Source organism: Diospyros lotus, chromosome 11 (genome assembly GCF_014633365.1).
Source record: "Diospyros lotus cultivar Yz01 chromosome 11, ASM1463336v1, whole genome shotgun sequence".
Taxonomy (NCBI): domain Eukaryota; kingdom Viridiplantae; phylum Streptophyta; class Magnoliopsida; order Ericales; family Ebenaceae; genus Diospyros; species Diospyros lotus.
In genome coordinates, this window is record NC_068348.1 from 22,715,824 (window position 1) to 22,736,755 (window position 20,932).

Genomic DNA, 20,932 nt, shown 5'->3' on the forward strand with positions numbered 1-20,932 from the left:
ATGATATTCATATATATTAACTTTATTACTACGTGGTTCTGAGATTCTCCAACAGGCTTTTACCATCAAGCTTGCTCCTCACCACCAATTTCACATAATCCTCATGGCTTACTGTCTTGTACTTGGCTCCCTCTGACGACTCCTTCACCAGTCCGGCGAGGGGTCCGATCATCGCTGCCATGGTCGGGCTATGAAACCCGGCAATGGAGAGCCGCTCCGTTTCCGGGTTCACCATTGCTCTGTGCTCAATGCTACCGTATTCTCCATTACTCATTATCTGCCAATGTTTACACAAAATCAAGAGCAAAACACAATAATGAAATAATTCACTATATATATATCTGTATATTATATATAGTATTTGTAGAAATTAAACTGCAAACTCTTACGGTAGTTTTAGCCCGGATCAAGAAATTGAGGAGTTAGCCAACACAAGTTTTCAACTACTTGGGGATATGGATCACACACACACACACACACACACATAAAATACCTCGATTATGTCGCCAATGTTGACGATTATTGCATTGGGGAGGGGTTTAACGGGGACCCATTTGCCATTTTTCTTGATCTGGAGGCCGGGGACTTGGTTGACTTGAACCAGAAGGGTGATTCCGGTGGCGTCCGAATGCGGAGAAAGGCCGGAAACCTTGGTTGCATGATGCTCGCATGGCGGATAATAGTTCATCCTTATTCCCTGTACGCACTCTTCAAACAAGCTTGTGAGATCATCCTGCTGCTCCAGCCCAAGGTTCTCAGCCATGGCCTTCACTAACCTCATTGAAACTCTCTTCAGTTCCGACGAGTACCTATCCAACGTTGATCTGGCATATATGTATATATGTAGATGATATCCAATCATCACGTACGTGTTTAAAACTTGGGGTTTAGGGTTAACATATAGTTCTATTTGTATATAATATTTTGATCAAAAAATAACAATTACCTGATCGTCGTTACGAAAACACAAAACATGTAGTATGATGTCCGGGAGAATTCTGTTACAGAAATTTTGTCCACGAGTTGAGTTTTAGGTACCTGAATGCGGTGGGATTGGCAGGCCAAAATCTCATATTCCGGCGAGCAAGCGGCAGGGCAATAAGGAAGAGCATGTCGCCCCAGTCGAGCTTCTGATCTTCAGACACCACGAAGGCCTGTCCGTATCCTTCAATGCTGTTCGTTAGCTGCGCGTATTCCATCTTCTCCTCCAGCGGCAGCTTGAAGAACTCCTCCGTCACCGCTTTCATCTCCTCGATTGCTTCCGATATCCCGTGATTGATCAACTGCTCCCTCCGTCAACATCACCACCACAATCGTCTCAATTAGTTACTGCTAAACTAACTTTCAAAATTACTTTTAGAAATAAATTCTCAATAGTCGGAATGTTTCGCGAGTGCGCGAGAAGAACCTGGAAGAATCCCCAATCTTTGCAGGCGCCATGAAGCTTTGCTGATTCATGATCGGTTCCGAGATCAAGCTTGCCGAAGTCGACCGCCGGAATCTGCAGAGACTCGTCGGTGGAGACTTCGTCGGAGTGGAGCTCCGGTCGGATATACCGGAGCGGAATGTCCTTCAGCTTCTTGGAAGCAAGTTGTTGCACGTTCTCCACCGGCAGTGAGCCACCCATCCCATTCTCCATCCCTTCGCAACTTCTCTACGTACTTTCAGTTTCAGCTCTTTGCCAACTTTTTCTTTTACAGAGTCGTAGCAGTTGCACACCAATACACTGATTGATTTTTGGTGATTTTCTTCGTCCCTTGGAACAAATGGATTATATTGGGACTTGGAAGAGGGCAATTGAGGCATGAAAATTGAAAAAGAAACTCAAACACACAGCTTTTATAACAACCACCTCAACATCATATCCAACTATATACATATTTTAGTTTGGAAAATTCTGAAAAGCCCGAAAGGCTTACCGAATCCCTTATTGAATGGGGACTAAAAGAGCAAAATACTCTCGCCCACTTTACAAATTTACAAAGTGGGCCACTGTAGTCCTGCTCTTTCCTCTCTCCTTTCCCATGGCTATAATGCGATCGTCAATTGCCTTTCGTCTCGCCTCGTCGACTGTCAGAGAATGCAATGATGGTTAACAAGGCGACTTGAGGCTAGGTGCTGTGAGGTGTCGAGGTGATGGCAGCGAGGCGGCGAGGCAAAGAGCAGTTGCGGTTGCATCACAACTATGAGAAGGGAGAAAAGAGAAAACAGGGCAGCGGTCTATTTTGCAAATTTGTAAAGTGGGTGAAGGCATTTTGGTCTTTTAACCCTCATTCAATAACCCTCTTTGTCAATTTATCTTACCTTGCAGAATAACTCTTTCAGCCTGTACTATAGTCCCAAAAATACTATTTTGCCCTTGCATTAGCAAAAGAGTATATATTATATGATAATAATGCAAAGCTGACAAAGTCAATTTTCACAAAGCTTTGGAACTCAATCATATATCTTAATTTACTCCTTTTATCTGCTTGCAGAACAGGTTGAAGTCACCAAATAAGGGCATCGTGGGAGACAAAGCTTTGGGAATAATTCAGGAGATGGACAAAATACTGGTGATTATCTCATGGCCTGCAGTTAGGGTTTCATAGATTAGTGACACTTGGCATAAGTTAGGTCTAATTGTACACATATAGCTAGCTAGGAAAGGATGTTACTATATATAGACGTTTAATATAAAAAAGTGGAAATTGTAAAAAATAACCCCCCATAAATACAAAATTTGTTTTTATCCCCTTTTTTACAAAAAAACGTTTTTAACCCCTCCAAACAAATAGTTACAAAAAATAGCCACTTTACCGCTTTGAACCATAATCTTTAACTTTTCAACAATCCACTTTTATTAAAAATTAAGAATAAAGACAAAGATAATGAATTCCCAAACTACCCTCAATAAAAAAAAAAATAAAAGGGTTAAATTTCTATTTAACCCCCACAACAGACCCGATAAATCTCCACCCTTTTTAATTATTAAATATATATATATTATTACATATAAATAAAATTAATTAAATAATAATAATTAAAAAATTTAAATATATATGTATTATTAAATATATAATTGAAAAATTGTTATTCAATGATTATTATTTAATTTTTAAATTGTAATAATAATTGCAAATCATAATTACAATAATATATTTTCAACTATTAAATTATTATTATTTACTAATAATTACTATTATTTTTTAATTATTATTTTTTTAATATTTTAATAACTGGTTGGGTCTCGAACACATGTTCGGTTCCCCCTAAAAAAATAATTTACTACTAAATACATTTTTTAATAATTATTATTTTTTAAATTTTTAGTACTAATGGAACACACTAATTTGAAAAAAATCAAAAAAATTTAAAAAATTTCATTTTTGGCCTTTGCGGACCACAAAACCCGATGGCGAACTTTGTGGCCCACAAAACCCGATGACAAACTTTGTGAGCCACAAAGCCCGATTTTTTTTTTTTTTTTTTTGCAATGAGATATTTTCAAAGTTGCCCAATAATAGTCTCAAAAAATAAATTATTGTTAAGAAATTACACTTTTGTTCTTGAGTAAATTTATTACCATAACATTATCTTTGCTTTGTCCAATATTATCTAGAACAATTGATCATGTATTGGTTGTGTTGATAGTTGATGGACATTCTCACACAAAGTGAAAGATAATGATGTTTGTTATGATATATACATTCAATTAACCCAATAAACATAAAAAGATATTATTTTAGTGCTAATAGAACACACTAATTTGAAAAAAAAATCAAAAAAATTAAAAAAAATTAATTTCGGGCTTTGTGGGCCACAAAGCCTGATGGGACAAAGCCCGATCGGGCTTGTGGACCACAAGGCCCGATGGGGGACTTTGTGGGTCACAAAGCCCGATGGGAAACTTTGTTGGTCGCAAAACTTGATTTTTTTTTTGCAATGGGATTTTTTTAAGTTGCCCACTAGTAGTCTAAAAAAATAATTTATTGTTAAGAAATTATACTTTTATTCTTGAGTAAGTTTATTATCATACCGTTATATTTGTTTTGTGCAATATTAGTTAGAACAATTGATCATGTATTAGTTGTGTTGATAATGGATGGACATTTTCATATAAAGTGAAAGATAATGATGTTTGTTGGGATATATACATTCAATTAACCCAATAAACGTAAAAAGACATCATTTTAGTGCTAATGGAACACACTAATTTGAAGAAAAAATCAAGAAAATTAAAAAAAATTAATTTCGGGCTTTGTGGGCCACAAAGCCCGATGGGGGACTTTGTGGGCCACAAAACCCGATGGGACAAAGCCCGATCGGGCTTCGTGAACCACAAGGCCCGATGGGGGACTTTGTGGGTCACAAAGCCCGATGAGAGACTTTGTAGGCCATAAAGCCAGATTTTTTTTTTTTTTGTTTTTACAATGGGATTTTTTTAAGTTGTCCAATAATAGTCTCAAAATATAAATTATTGTTAAGAAATTACACTTTTATTCTTGAGTAAGTTTATTATCATAGTATTATATTTGTTTTGTCCAATATTAGTTAGAACAATTGATCATGTATTAGTTGTGTTAATAATGGATGGACATTCTCACACAAAGTGAAAGATAATGATGTTTGTTAGAATATATACATTCAATTAACCCAATAAACGTAAAAATGCATCATTTTAGTGCTAATGGAACACACTAATTTGAAAAAAAAAATTAAAAAAATTAAAAAAAATTAATTTCGGGCTTTGTGGACCACAAAACCCGATGGAAGACTTTGTGGGCCACAAAGCCCGATGGGACAAAGCCCGATCGGGCTTCGTGGACCACAAGGCCCGATGGGGGACTTTATGGGTCACAAAGCCCGATGGGAAACTTTGTTGGCCGTAAAGCTTGATTTTTTTTATTTTTTTTTTTTTGCAATGAGATTTTTTTAAGTTGCCCACTAGTAGTCTCAAAAAATAAATTATTGTTAAGAAATTACACTTTTATTCTTGAGTAAGTTTATTATCATATCATTATATTTGTTTTGTCCAATATTAGTTAGAACAATTGATCATGTATTAGTTGTGTTGATAATGAAAGGACATTCTCATACAAAGTGAAAGATAATGATGTTTGTTGGAATATATACATTCAATTAACCCAATAAACGTAAAAAGACATCATTTTAGTGCTAATGGAACACACTAATTTGAAGAAAAAATCAAGAAAATTAAAAAAAAAATTAATTTCGGGCTTTGTAGGCCACAAAACCCGATCGGGTTTCGTGAACCACAAGGCCTGATGGGGGACTTTGTGGGTCGCAAAGCCCGATGGGAGACTTTGTAGACCATAAAGCCCGTTTTTTTTTTTTTTTTTTTGCAATGGGATTTTTTTAAGTTGTCCAATAATAGTCTTAAAATATAAATTATTGTTAAGAAATTACACTTTTATTCTTGAGTAAGTTTATTATCATACCATTATATTTGTTTTATGCAATATTAGTTAGAACAATTGATCATGTATTAGTTGTGTTGATAATGGATAGACATTTTCATACAAAGTGAAAGATAATGATGTTTGTTGGGATATATACATTCAATTAACCCAATAAACGTAAAAAGACATCATTTTAGTGTTAATGGAACACACTAATTTGAAGAAAAAATCAAGAAAATTAAAAAAAATTAATTTCAGGCTTTGTGGGCCACAAAGCCCGATGGGACAAAGCCCGATCGGGCTTCGTGGACCACAAGGCCTGATGGGAAACTTTGTTGGCCGTAAAGCTTGATTTTTTTTTTTTTTTTTTTTTTCCAATGGGATTTTTTTAAGTTGCCGACTAGTAGTCTCAAAAAATAAATTATTGTTAAGAAATTACACTTTTATTCTTGAGTAAGTTTATTATCATAGCATTATATTTGTTTTGTTCAATATTAGTTAGAACAATTGATCATGTATTAGTTGTGTTGATAATGAAAGGACATTCTCGTACAAAGTGAAAGATAATAATGTTTGTTGGAATATATACATTCAATTAACCCAATAAACGTAAAAAAATATCATTTTAGTGCTAATGGAATACACTAATTTGAAGAAAAAATCAAGAAAATTAAAAAAAAAAATAATTTCGGGCTTTGTGGGCGACAAAACCCGATGGGACAAAGCCCGATCGGGCTTCGTGAACCACAAGGCCCGATGGGGGACTTTGTGGGTCGCAAAGCCCGATGGGAGACTTTGTAGGCCATAAAGCCCGTTTTTTTTTTTTTTTTTTTTGCAATGGGATTTTTTTAAGTTGTCCAATAATAGTCTTAAAATATAAATTATTGTTAAGAAATTACACTTTTATTCTTGAGTAAGTTTATTATCATACCATTATATTTGTTTTGTGCAATATTAGTTAGAACAATTGATCATGTATTAGTTGTGTTGATAATGGATGGACATTTTCATATAAAGTGAAAGATAATGATGTTTGTTGGGATATATACATTCAATTAACCCAATAAACGTAAAAAAACATCATTTTAGTGTTAATGGAACACACTAATTTGAAGAAAAAATCAAGAAAATTAAAAAAAATTAATTTCGGGCTTTGTGGGCCACAAAGCCCGATGGGGGACTTTGTGGGCCACAAAACCCGATGGGACAAAGCCCGATCGGGCTTCGTGAACCACAAGGCCCGATGGGGGACTTTGTGGGTCACAAAGCCCGATGGGAGACTTTGTAGGCCATAAAGCCAGATTTTTTTTTTTTTTTGTTTTTACAATGGGATTTTTTTAAGTTGTCCAATAATAGTCTCAAAATATAAATTATTGTTAAGAAATTACACTTTTATTCTTGAGTAAGTTTATTATCATAGTATTATATTTGTTTTGTCCAATATTAGTTAGAACAATTGATCATGTATTAGTTGTGTTGATAATGGATGGACATTCTCACACAAAGTGAAAGATAATAATGTTTGTTGTGATATATACATTCAATTAACCCAATAAACGTAAAAAGACATCATTTTTGTATTAATGGAACACATTAATTTGTAAAAAAAAGTCAAGAAAAATTGAAAAAATTTATTTTTGGGCTTTGTGGGCCAGAAAGCCCGATGGGGGACTTTGTGGGCCACAAAGCCCGATAGGACAAAGCCCGATCGGGCTTCGTGAACCACAAGGCCCGATGGGGGACTTTGTGGGTCACAAAGCCCGATCGGGCTTTGTGGCCCACAAAACCCGATAATGATGTGCAGTTCCAAAAATTTTTTTTATCACCCAAATTAGTACAGATTTAGAATGATATCTATCAAAATATGTTCTGTTCACAATTACAATAATTTTACACGGCCTTAATAAGCAATTTGAACACAAAAATTATTTTAAAAAATAAAACAAATACAAATCAAATTGATATCTTGAGATTGAGTGAAATTGTTTGTTAGAGAGAAAAAAACTTGTTGAATGGGATTTCAGTAAGGTTGCTGCGATTGATGAAGAAAATTGAATGACTCAACAAGCAAAAAGATTGAATGTATGAAGAATTACTGAGTTTTGATAGTTTGATAATAGAGAGAAAGAGACTAACGTGAATGTTGAAAGAGGAGAGAGAAGAAAAGTTATATGAAAGAGATAAAGGTATTTTGGTAAAAGAAACTAAGGACAATGTGGGTTTTCTATTTTAAAATCTCATTAAGGGTATTTTTGGTATCTTGCATAAAAGTGGCTATAAGGTGTAATTAGTTTGTTTGAATAGTCAAAAACGTTTTTTTTCTATAAAAAGTACAGAAACGATTTTATACATTTGAATTAGATCAAATATGAATTCCTCCCAAAATATACTACTACCTACAAAGATTCCATACATGTTTGCAATTTTATAAAAGACGTATTTTAATCTATATATGGATATTAATTATTATCTATATATGTTGATGAATTCTTTATTTTTGTAATTAATAAGATGTTAATGAGTCACATCATTCGACTAGCTACAGAAAATTTGTAAAGTATTTTTGTTTACAGACTTGAGTCAAAACTAATGGAAAGTTTGAAGTCTTAACTACTTGGTTTAGTTCTTTGTTGGAGTGCCTAACGTACTGTACTGCTTAGCAATGGAAAGCTAATATCCTTAATAAAGCTTTTGTATAATCAAAATAATGTGATTGTACCTGTTTTGTAATTGTAATCTACTTCAGTGGAGTTTTTCATTCTCAATGTACCAATATATATATATATATATATATATGAGATAGATAATTTTGTAAAATTTTTATATAAAATCACATACATTAAGACCAATCACAAACGTCTAATTTCCTATATAAGTAATATTGATGTTACCTGGCTCATGAGGCCTATTTTTGACATGCCTGCAAAATGACAAACCGCATGAGTTTAGAAGAGTCTGTTAAATAAAAGGGTTCGGGAGATTCTCTTGAGTGAAGTCTCTCAAAAGATCCTCTCGACGGACTCATAAAAGAGGCTCTCAAAGAGTCTCCCAGGTAGTCTCTTGTATAACATTCTCTTGATTTTTAATGCAACTTATTATTTCCAAAATATTCTCCTATAACGTCAGAACGAATAATTTTGAGATTACGGGAGATCTCACCACTTATCATCTACTACATCTATAAATAGGAGGAGACTTCTCCTCGATCTCTAGGTAGGCAAAAAAACATTACTCTAAACACATTGCCTTAATTCACTTTTGATTTTTGATAAATCTAATTTAAGTATAAGAGGGTTTGCGTAAGAGACACATAACGCCCTCTAACTAGCTTTTTTCTTACACGTCCCCTGAACATCGAAGACTCTCATGTGGTTATAAATTTATTGATGTATCTCGACAATAAGAGTTGGTGTTGTTTGTGAGAGGCCGATCAAAAAGTCCAAATCGAATAAAAATGAAATGGCATTAACAACTGTGTGAAGAACCTGATATCTAGTCTCCCGAGTATCTCTAGAGATTGCAGGAGACTCTCTCAATGAGAGCCCTAGATATATACCTCCAAAGCGACTCTTTTGAATGTCCTTCTCACTAAATATGAAACACTTAGAAAACAACATGATGAAAGTATCTAAGCACTTAGGGAGATGAGAGGTGTTTTGTAAGTATCATTCCTCATGCACCATTAATTATTGCAAACTTTCACTACCAAAAAAACACATTTTAGTAATGGATTTAGTGATGATGGAATTTTTTCATCGCTAATTAGAGACAGCTTAGCGACGGATATTCCATTGCTAAAATTTAGTGATGGGTTTGTGACGGAATATTTCGTCACTAACAAATTTATTTTTTTTAAATTTAGTGATGGAATTTTTTTTAATATTATTTATTAAATTTAGCAACGAAAAATTCCATCGGAAAGAATTAAATTTTTTTAAATAAAATTATATTTATTTAGTGACGAAATATTCCCGTCACTAAATAATTAAAAAAAAATTAAACTTAAAATTAAAACTATTTAATGACGAAATATTTCGTCGCTAAATCTTTAAAAAATTAAATTAAATTTAAATTTATTTAGTGACGGAATATTTTCGTTGCTAAATAATTAAAAAATTAAATAAAAATTAAAATTATTTAACGATAAAATATTCCATCGCTAAATATTTAAAAAAATTAAATTTATTTTAGTGACAGGCAACCGGTCACTAAATAGTAACGAGTAGGCCCCTTGCTAAATGTTCGTTTAGTGATTTACTGATAGGCTATCCCGTCACTAAACGCTTTGCATTTAGTGATGGGCAGGCTGTCACTAAACAAAACGTTTAGCGATGGGCAGCCCGTCACTAAACCAAACATTTAGTTACCTAACTCTGCCCTCCTTCCAGTAGCGCCCTCCCCCTTTTAATTTAAAATTTAATTTATTTCACAACGGAATATTTTTGTTGCTAAATAATTAAAAAAATTAAATAAAAATTAAAATTGTTTAACGACAGAATATTTTGTAGCTAAAAATTTTAAAAATAAAATTTATTTTAGTGACGGACAGCCCATTACTAAACAAAATGTTTAGCGACGGGATGTCCCGTCACTAAATGCAAGGCGTTTAGTGACAGGCTATCCCGTGATCACTAACAAAACATTTGTGTTTAGTGACGCACAGACCCGTCACTAAACCCTAATCCAGCTAACCCTCGCGCCCCCTTCCCAACCACGCTCTCCCCTCATCTTTTTGAATTTTCCCTCCCCCCTTCCCTCCTTTTGAATTTCCCCCTCTCCTATAAATCCCCCCTTCTTCCCCCAGACACTTTCTTCCCCCCCTCATTTCTCTTCTCCCTCTCCTCGCCCCTCTGCACTCCCAATTTCACATTCAAAATTTTATTTAATTTTTTTTTGTTGTAGAATCTTTATTTAGAAGATATGAGTATCACTAAAATTTATCAGGTATTTTCTTTTTCTTCTTTGTGCATTATATTTTTAGTATTTTGTTATTTTAACTTTTAAATGCTTCTTTGAATGTTTTTAAGATGAAAAATATCAATGTCATTCATATTTATTGCACGTATATTATTAATTATTTTACATTTATATAGTTACATATTATGTATATATTATTGTGTTGTGTATATATTATTAATTATTTAAACAAGATAAAAAAATTAGAAATAAAAAATTATTATGTCAATTTTTTTCAATAAAATATTAATTATACAAAAAACTAAAATGAATAATAATATACATAAAAAATATTAATATATTGTTAATTATCATAAATTTTATTTATATAATTTTATATTTTTAATATATATTAATTATTCACTATTAAAAAATTTATTTTTTATTTAATTTATTAAAAAATATTATTCATTAATATATTAAAAATAAATAATATATTTATTTTATTATTTTATAATTTAGTGACGGGTTATACCCGTCGCTTATTTTAATTAGTGACGGGGTTATTCCCGTCATTGATTAGTGACGGGTTATTCCCGTCGCTAATTAGTGATGGGAGATTCCATTGCTAATCAAGCAACGGGGTCTTCCGTCACTGATCAACGACGGGTGTCTTCCAATCGCTGATTTTGTCACTAAATATGTGCAGTCGCTAAATTCCGTCACTAAATTTTAGTGACGCCAATTTTAGTAACGAATTTTTTCCGTCACTAAAAAATTTAGTGATGGGTTTTCTTCTTTTAGCGACGGATTCTCCTGTCACTAAATTATGGATTTTTTGTAGTGTTTGTAGAACTTCATGACTTGAAGACAACTTGGCCCTCTTCCTATAAATTTTGTGGGAGCTCAGAAAAGTCTCTTCCTTTTGGAAGCCCCCTGGGGGCAAACAACCAAGAGACTTTTTCAGAGTTGTTTGGGCTTTGGAGAGGAGATTTGCTAGCCAAAAAGACAAGGATGTAAGAGAACCTCATTCGGGGGAGAAATACCTAGAAATTGTGAAGATGACGACTATTGGAAAGATTGGGATCCACAAAAATCCAGACAAAAAGGACCTAAGTGAGGAACCAATTTGCATTTAGTGCCTAAGAAACAGTTGACATGAAAAAAATTATTAATGAATTTTTTAAGAACAAAAATGGCTTGTACTTGCTCAAGAAGACTAGTAGAGGAGGAAAATCTCTTTATTCTAGAACTTAAGGAGATAAAAGTTTAAGATGCCCCAATTGGCCACTTAATTAAGGAAAGCGAACCTGTAATACCCAGTATTTAATATTAAGAGTATTTTTAAAAATTACGGGGTCAAAATGGTATTTAGCAAAGTTTTGGGCATTCGCATAATATTCAAAACATAAATGAAAGGCGAGGGATTATGTCAAAGCAAGTCAATGAAGGTAAAGTTGTCCAAATAAGCAATATTCGACAAAACCAAGAGATTCGCGAAGGCTTGAAGTCAAGAACACGCGATTAGGGGCATTCGGGTAAAAGTGCAAATTTCGTAAACTGTCCGAGGGAGGTCGAAACGATGAATTTCTCAAAAATTCTTGAGGGAAATAAGAAGTTTAGAATGTGTGGGCAGTCAAGGAATTAACGAAAAGTCTAGGGGTGCCATGGATAGGGATAAAATGCAATTGGAAAATGCTTAGGGGCGAAAATGCAAAATTTGGAAACTTCATAGTGGGAATGCGACCGCAGCACATGGCCGCCGACATCCAGCTCTGGAGGCATCATGAAGGTCGCCTGGAGCCTTCAGAGTAGCCTCCAAGTGATGATGAAGCCATTGGGGCTTGCCATAGGCCGGAAATGGCCTTGATGCGACCGAATTTAATGGCGGAAGTGACCGTCGATTTGGCCAAAATTTTTAAAGGCCAAATCTCATGATTTAGGGCTAGTTGATCAACTTGGAAGATAGATTTGGGGATAAGGGGATAAGAACAAGCAAGATCTGGTGGGAATTTGCGTCGAAAATGGGTATAAAAAGGGTAGGAGGCCGAGGGTTTGAAAAGAAAATCGATTGAAATTGCTTCCGTTTTTGCTTGAATCGAGCTTCAGGGATATGGGGCTTTTGTTCTTTGAGTCGTAAGGATCATTTCTGGAGAGTTTCGAAGAGATTGGTGTGCGTTTGATAGGATTTTAGAGCTTTGGCCGAAAAATCAAGCTCGCCGGAGCCGCGACCTTCAACCGGGTTTTAAACCCTCTTCCAGCGATTGTTTTGACTGTTTGAAAGCACCATCGAGGTTGCCTCATCAAGATCTTCAAGACCCTGAAGTCTTCTTGGCCAAAGAAGGTCACTGGAAAGTCACCATCGCCGGAGAAGACGACCTGCACCGGCTGCGAGTGGGCTTCACTCGCCGAAGCATTGGGTGGTGTGTGAGGGCGTGTGAGGTAGGTTTTTGTTCTGAAATTAATTTTTTAATTTTGATAAAATTATTTTAGGTAGGTTTGTGCGAAAATATTTGGAAAATAATAGTGTTTGGTATTTATTATAATTTTTCGAGAGGAAGAAATGTTTGAAAATAGGAAAAAATAGGAAAATTGAGAAAATTATGAAAAAATAGAAATATTGATATCTAAGGTCTTAATGGTAAATAGGAGACGATTGGGTTGTTGGAAAGAAGGATTGCATGTTTTTCGAGACACGACATTTTTTGAGGCAAAAATCGGACTTTTTCGAATCGAGGTGAGTGATTTGATTCTAGTTTTATCTTGTCTTAAAAATGTGTCAGAGTGTGTGTAGTGGGTTTAGGTGAGTGGTTTTACCCTCCCAAACTTAGTTACACGTGATTGAACTAGTTCTAGTGAGCGGTTATACCCTCTAGAACTTAGGTTTTTTTGCAAAGGCGTTTTTCTTGTGTACTTGTGTCATCATTTGCATATTGAACATGTGGTATATTGCATCAACTGCTTCAACTTATAAAAGAGTCGGTGTATGGCGTGTGATTTTCATATCAGCGGGATGTCGATTTTTTTTCGTGTTGTTGTTGTGTCTGTATGGGACGAGATTGAGTCTTTTTGAGAATGGGATAAGGTTAATGCAGGTGAACGGGTGACACGGTAAGGAACCCGAGGATTAAGTATGTCGCGATAAGGTTAACCTCAAATGTGTGTGGAATGGATTTTCCACAGGAGTTGAGTATGTCAGACAGATTTCTCAAATTAGACGTGTTGCATGTTGTTGTTGTCTGTTTATGCCATGCTCATATGTCTTTCGTGCATTCTGTAAACTGTTTCATACCATCACTTAGATGTTTTATCATCTAACCTGGGTGATGCCCTTGAAACATTCAACGTTCCATCCAGGGACTGCTGCGAAGTCGAGGACATGACCCGTGAGGCCAATGGTGTTTAGTTTGATAGTCGTTGTATCATTTTGGAGGCATTAGTATTTATTTTGGGATATGTACGAACAGTTGTATGATAATGCTGTTATCATTTGGTAGTTTGTAATCCATATTTCGGTGTGAGAACACCTTGTAAGGAACTCGTGGTAGGCCACGACCTTTTGATATTATTTAATCTGTTGCGTTATATTGTGTCTTGTTTAGTTTTAGAACTATTGATCTTGTTAGTTAAACGAGCAAGACTGGGGTTCTCAAAATTTTTACCTACAGGTGAAGATTGTTCTTGAAGTCACCGCGGGCGCCGGCCATTGTATGTGACAGGTGTTTTATCTGCATGTGAAAATTGTACCCATGGTGCTATGCGTAGCAGACTTGAAAAAAAAAAAAAAAGAATTCCCGGGGATTCTCTTATAGTGACGCGCCTGTGTAAGGCAGGTTGTTACAGAACCCTTATGATTATATAGAAAATTACGAGTCCCTCGTGCTCCATGATTGGGAGAATGCCATTATGTGTTGGGCCTTCACTAAAAAAAAAAAAAAAAAAAATCATTTTTAGAGACAAAATTTAGAGACGGAAATAAATTTTATATCTAGCAGAGATTGATTTAGAGATGGAAATAAATTCTGTCTTTGTTTCTGTCTCTGATGAGACGGGTTTTGAGACGAATGTTTTAGAGACAACTTTATAGATGTAATTTTTTTGTTAATAAATTAGTAACAAAATTTTGTCTCTGTTTCTGCCTCAATATGAACAATTCTAGTTTAAAATTGTCCATCTTGTTAGGGAGATTGGCAAAAAGTTTCTTAACCCCTGACAACTATTGGAGTGTATAAAAACTCACGCAATGGTCAATTCGTCACAATTGATCGAAGTAGTTGAACAGCTCAACGATAGCTCCATTCCATGTTGGTGGCATAAAATAGTGAATACGACCAACTAGACCCACCCATTGGGATGAGGTTGGGTTGGGACTAGGCGAGTTTCTCTAAAAAAATTCATCCCAAAACTAGGGAGAGGGAATCAAAGACAGGGAAGACTCATGGATACCTATATAATCACTGAACACTCGGGTGGTGGAGGTGTTTCCTTCACCATGGAGCCTTACTTCGTATTCCTCAAGAAAAGGAAAAACCGAGCAAATTCTCGTGAGATCATCCCTTGTAAGATGAGAAATAGTTCTTAAGATTATTTGCGCTTCACATTGGGAGACGAGCCTACAAGTTTGTTTTACCTTTATCATCAAATTAATTTAACTTACCAAGAATGGAATCCTAGTCTCTTAAAGTGAAGGAACTCAACAATCTCTCAAACTAAAAAGTTTGACTAAAGTCTCTTGGCATAGAAATTCGGAAGGGTCTCTTGGGAGAAGAGACCTGGAAGTGAGTCTATTCCAGCAGTGAGATAATCTCTTGATGAAAAGAAATATGTGTGAGTCTAAGAAAATTGCAAGAGAGTCTTCTAGGAAGTGAAAAAAATGAAAGAAAAAAAGATAGTGGTCCTCATTTTTTATAAGCATCCTCGGGAGTCAAAGCGACAATGACACTCGTTACTCTAGATGAGACCCTACGGGAGACCTCATCTGTTGGATTGAAGGATGAGTTGGCATAACACATGACGCTTCATGAAAAAGCCCACAAAGAATATCAGTTTATGGATTAATTTGATGAGATAAGGACTATAATAAAAAGCTAGAGAATCATTGTCCTCTGTCAGGGACCAAAGAGTATCCTAGGTGTTGCCCAGAAAAATACCTAAAAAGATGGTGAATTAAGTTTTTAGAAATTTAATAATTTTTAGCTCTTTTGAAAACTTTTGGAGTTTTTATCTTAATATGTGGTAATTACAATTTGAACAAGTACAATAAAATCAAGCAACCACAGAAAACAAGATAATTTTTATAGAGATTCAACTCTTTAAAGAACCTAGTTATCTCTCTCTGAACCGAGCTTGAAGCTCTGAAGACTTAGTTTGAGGTTTCATTAGGGAGAATCAACACTAGCTTTTAATTAAACTAGAACCAACATACAATTCTTTGCCTAAATAAGAACCATTAGCACTCAGCTAACAAATACTATCCCTTGCACAACAAGTAAATAATAATAGACTTATAACTAGAGGCAATATCAAAGAAGTCATCAATGGATTGAGAATTCCACTAGCCAACATACTTCCAGCACTTGAGCTTTCTCACTCTTGCTTGAATAGTCTATCAAGTTTGTTCTCTTTCCCTTTAGCCTTCACACAAGCTTTGAATTTATACACATTTGTAGAGAAACTAGTTGTTACAAATTAAGGAATAAACAATCTTTTGGAATGCAGAAATTCTTCATCCATTTCCAGCTTCAACTAGTATCTGTTGAAAACTTAGAACACAACTGAGAATTTTTTTTTACGGAAAAGTCAATTTAGGAGGGCTGAAGAACTAATATTTTCTAACAATAAATTATATTTTTTTATCATGAGAAATCAAATCACGACTTTGTGAAGCAAGATGCACATACATTAAAAAATATACCTTTGGCATGTAATAAAAAAAGATATAGAAATTAGGATAATCAAAAACGTCCGTTGAACTTCAGTCGACCTAATACACAATTTTGATCGAAGGCTAGGTCGACCTAAGATAAAAGGCCAACATACTGGCAAACTTTAGTCAACTGAACATAAACTTCGATTGACCTAAATGGCATATGAGGAGATTTAAACATTCCACCTTACTTTGGTTGACCTAAGATAAACTTTAGTCGACTTAAAATACTTAGCTATTTCAATACACCATTTTTCAGCACAATGAGTTGATAAAGTATATCTCTAATAAACAAAATTACAATGAGTTGATAAAGTATATCTCTAACAAACAAATAATTTTGTTATCATCAAAACCTATGTTTTACATTGCAAGAGGCTGAAATATATTTATATCATAAAATTATTTTTGTCATCTTCAAAATCTTGTTTACACACCCTTGAGCTTAACACTAGGAGGGAGTCCTCCAAAGAACATGATTATGTAGAAAAATTACTCTTTAACCTTGGAGATCTAGAAGAAAGAGTAGGGAACAATTGATGTTACATGGTCCATGAGACCCATTTTTTTACAGGCCACGCAAAATGGTAATACCTATGAGCCCAAAAGAGTCTGCTAAATAAAAGAGTTCGAGAGGCTCTTTTTGGTGAACTCTCATGGGAGACCCATAAAAGAAGCCCCAATAGCCTATTTGGGTAGTCTCCCTTGCAGCATTCCCTTACTATTTAATGTAAACCATTACATTTGAGATCTCTCTAAACATTGGAATGAACAATCCCAAGACTATGAGAGACTTTGCCACCTGTCATCTATCGCCTCTATAAATAAGAGGAGACCCCTCTAGGTAGGTGAAAAACATTACTGTAAACACATTGCTTTCACTTTGATTTCATGCATATCTGACTTAAGCATTGGAAAGCTTGTGTGGAGGATGTCTTTCTCCCTTTGACCAATTTCCTTTTTATAGATCTCTTGAAAATTAAAGACTCTCCCGCATGTATAAATTTATTATTATATCTTCACAACAACAAGCATAATGAGATAAATTAGGTTGGAATTTTGAAGTTATTTAGCCTTAACTAATCAAATATATATTCCGAAGGTTGCTCTATCATATATAAGTGAGCGTGTAATCCATTGCTGAAAGTCTCAGCTCTTTTTCTTCCCTTCTAATTTCCCTTCAGAGTTCATTAATCAACCTTTTTCAAGCCTTATCTTTCTTTACCACAAAGAAAGAGAATGAGAGAGAGAGAGAGAAAGAGATGAGTTACTCTGTTGGATAATATGGGTGTTTTTTTTTTTGCTTGGGGGGAGGGGGGTAAAAGGCCTACAAATATAATGAGAATGCCACATTTATATATAAATACAATGATACCTGAAAGAATTGAGACACTGTATCTATTAATATGGTAATTAGTCTTCAAATTCCCTTTTGCATGCATATATCTAAACTTATTTAAGAAGAATCACAACTATTAAAAATTTTGTCACGTTTAAAAGTATTGTTGAATTACCAACCGTGCTTAGATAAGCTCAGGCACCAAATTTCCTTTTCTAAAAAAGCATAGAAGTGATGTAAGATTTTGTACGTGCTTGAGATTTTTGCCTTAGTAGCCTTAATTCTCTCTCTCTCTCTCTCTCTATATATATATATATATATATCCCATTGAATCATTATTTTGTCTATAGATGAATCCATTAAGGCAAACTTCAAAGGCATTTAACCAATGCAATTCAACACAGCTGGAAGTGATTTGGGTGATGTTGTGTATTGTCATATGGAGTTTATTACAATTGTGACTCGAAATTTAAATTTGACTGAGATTGAGACTCCTAATTTGATTGTGATTATGACTTTGAATTTGACTGCGATTATGATGTTATCAAATTCGATTTTATGTGAGATTTATCTCATCTAAAGGAATATCCTAATGCGTCATCTTCTGATTGTGATTTCTTGTGTTCATTCATAGATGATTTTAGGTCTATAAATAAGGGTCCAATGCTCTGAAATTAATTGCAGCTATATCACTTTTATATTACCAATATTTAGTTAGTAATATTTTATTCTCTTTGCCTTGGATTTTTCTCAATTTGGGTTTTTCACGTAAATTCCGTATTCATGTGTAGTTGATTGGTTTGATTGTGGTTTGTTTATCAATCCAATTTTGTAACAAAGTGGTATCAGAGCTGTTGGATCAAACCATCAACGTTTGATAGATCTCATTTGTTGGATTTGCATCATTATCATTATCTCCAACAACTAGTTTCAAGTTGCCCAGCACTTTCAGCCCCCCCCCCCGCCACCGCATGTCCGCCTTCTCCTTCATCTCCGACAACCCTGTATTCACCGTCGATAGCCTTTACCCTTATCGTCGCTTTAGATCCTGTTGTCTTCCTCCACCTAGTGGGTCGTTTGCCCTTCGTCATTCGCCTCTTCATTGGTTGGAACATCGTCAGTCATCGTGTTTCTTGTTGCTGATTTGCTCTCTTCCACCATCGATCGTCGACTAGCCTTGTCGCCTTACTCCTCTACTAGAGATGGCAAATGGGCGGGCTAGGCCGATTCGACACGCCTCCCACTTGGCTTACCCATTTCGTGGGTCGGGGCGAATTTGGCTAGTGAGGAAGGCGGGCGGGACTGGGCAATGAGAATTAGGACCTGGCACGACCTTGTGGCCCTTAATATATGGGCTGTGGGCCATTGATTTTTAATTTTTTAAACATATTTTTTAAATATTTTTCTAAAATGCAACAAATATTTTTTTTTTAAAATATGTTTATAAGTAATTACAAGTGATTGTCGATTTTGTATTTTTCAATATCCCACTCCTTGAAGGGTGCCCAACTCCTTCATATGCTAAAAATACCTGCAAAAAACTACCCTCAGGGTTGCCCCTGAAAACACTTCTATGTTTAAGTTAGTATAGCTTTAATAACAAACATATATTAAGATGCAAATGAATAATAGGTTATTAAATGATATTAAAAAAATAAACTAATTTTTAAGTGTTGCCCAACCTCCTTGATTCTTTCAAATAGTCTAAGTACTTGCAAAGAATTGCCCTCGGGATTGCTCCTGAGGGCATTCCAATGCTTAAGTTAGTATGGTTTGAAGAAAAAATAATAAAAAATAAAGTACGAGAAAATAATTGATTATTAAAATACATAAAAAAGCTCAAACCCATAATTGTGAGGCGTATTCCATTTAAGAGGAAATATCACTATGCTGTGGATGGCTCTATACTATCATTATGTTCTGATTCGCTAGATTCATTGTACAAATCTATCTCTTGTTCGTCAAATTCAACATCCAACCAATTCTTAAAGTATATATACATTTCCAATGTCGTATGTTGCAACCTTGATCTTTTTGGGTGGAATACCCTATTTCCTGCAAAAAAAAACTGACTCCAATGGCACTGTGGACACCTGAGGAGGGGGGGTTAGGAGATCTCAGGCCATGGCAGCCAACACAAGATACGCATGTTGATTTTGACGCCACCATGACAAAATATGAAATGTATTAATTTGGTAATAAAAAAATGAAGATCTCCTATTTAAATAGAATTCAAGTTCGTTAAACCTACTAGAAGTTTGTGGACCGCCCTTTGATTTTTTCAATTTAAGATATGTGGTCCACCCCTATTTTAAGAATCCCTTAGACTTCTTTTCTGAAGAAGAATTTTCACTACTTGGTTTATTACCAAAACGTGACTCATATAAATTATACATTTTATAAATTAAATTTTGAACTTTTGTGTTTATTTCTTGTGTGTCAACCCCTATAGTCATTTCGTAAAACTCCAAAAAATATTCAACACATTCGCACTTTTTGTGTGGGATTTAATACAACTGCCATAAGATATAATAGTGGTATATTAGTCCAATATTTTCTATTTTTTTTTTATGGGGGCTATAAATTGTCCATATATATTTGAACCCCTATGTTTTGCAAAACAACTAATAATAGGAAATATTTCACGAATAAAAATATGTGTGGTAGGATATTTACAACAAGAAAATATTTTTGTTGCATTATAAAATGTTTCTAATATATATATAATAACATCTAGTTATTCCCAATCACTATCCCTTAGTTGACATGCTTCTGTCATTTCCCTTTTCCAAAATAATTCAAGTTGTTGTTTATATGGTTTAGTTTTTTGCAACAACAAATAAGTTGAATTCCACCTAATTTGAACATCTGTTGGAAATCTTCTATATGGTAAGCCAAATGTATTAACAAGTTGTTTTCACTCTCGGGAACGGGATTCACTACTTTGAATTAAAGCCAAAACACCCCTTATTTTAGCTATTGCCTCATTATATATTTGTAGACCATTCTATACACATAAGTTTAAAATATGACATGCATATCTATTATGAAACAATTGTCCATATAAAATTAATGGAAGTTCGCGTTTTAGTTGTTCAATGACAGACCCATTGTTACTTGCATTATCAAATGAAATTGTCATTATTTTATCACTAATATTGTAATTATAATTGGTCTCTCAAATTTTACTTGCAATTAAATTACCTCTATATTGTTCTACTAATTCTATGAATCCAATTATTCTTTTTTGAATTTTTCATTTTTCATCAATCCAATGTATAGTGACGCACATATAGCGGTTATTTGTCATAACATCATACCAAATATCTGACGTTAATGACACCATTCCATTAAATGCATTAAATATAT

At 34.5% G+C, this 20,932-nt stretch overlaps 1 protein-coding gene across 1 annotated transcript; it reads right to left on the reverse strand.

The window, feature by feature from the left end:
• LOC127812779 (S-norcoclaurine synthase 1-like) lies at positions 1-2,365 on the reverse strand. Its single transcript, XM_052353308.1, has 5 exons — positions 2,305-2,365; positions 1,409-1,641; positions 1,039-1,283; positions 494-824; positions 1-277 (listed from the first exon to the last, which is right to left on the reverse strand). Exons 1-5 carry the CDS (start codon positions 2,363-2,365, stop codon positions 29-31), a joined length of 1,119 nt encoding a protein of 372 aa, XP_052209268.1. The 3' UTR covers positions 1-28.
• Between the last annotated feature and the right edge of the window lie 18,567 nt (positions 2,366-20,932).

Bases quoted from the DNA above. Each gene is read 5' to 3' on its own strand.
- LOC127812779 (XM_052353308.1), bottom strand. From the start codon at position 2,365: ATGCAAGGGCAAAATAGTATTTTTGGGACTATAGTACAGGCTGAAAGA. The intron at 825-1,038 runs GTACCTAAAACT...CATATATGCCAG, and splicing joins GCCAATCCCACCGCATTCAG to ATCAACGTTGGATAGGTACT. The intron at 278-493 runs GTATTTTATGTG...AAACATTGGCAG, and splicing joins ACATTGGCGACATAATCGAG to ATAATGAGTAATGGAGAATA.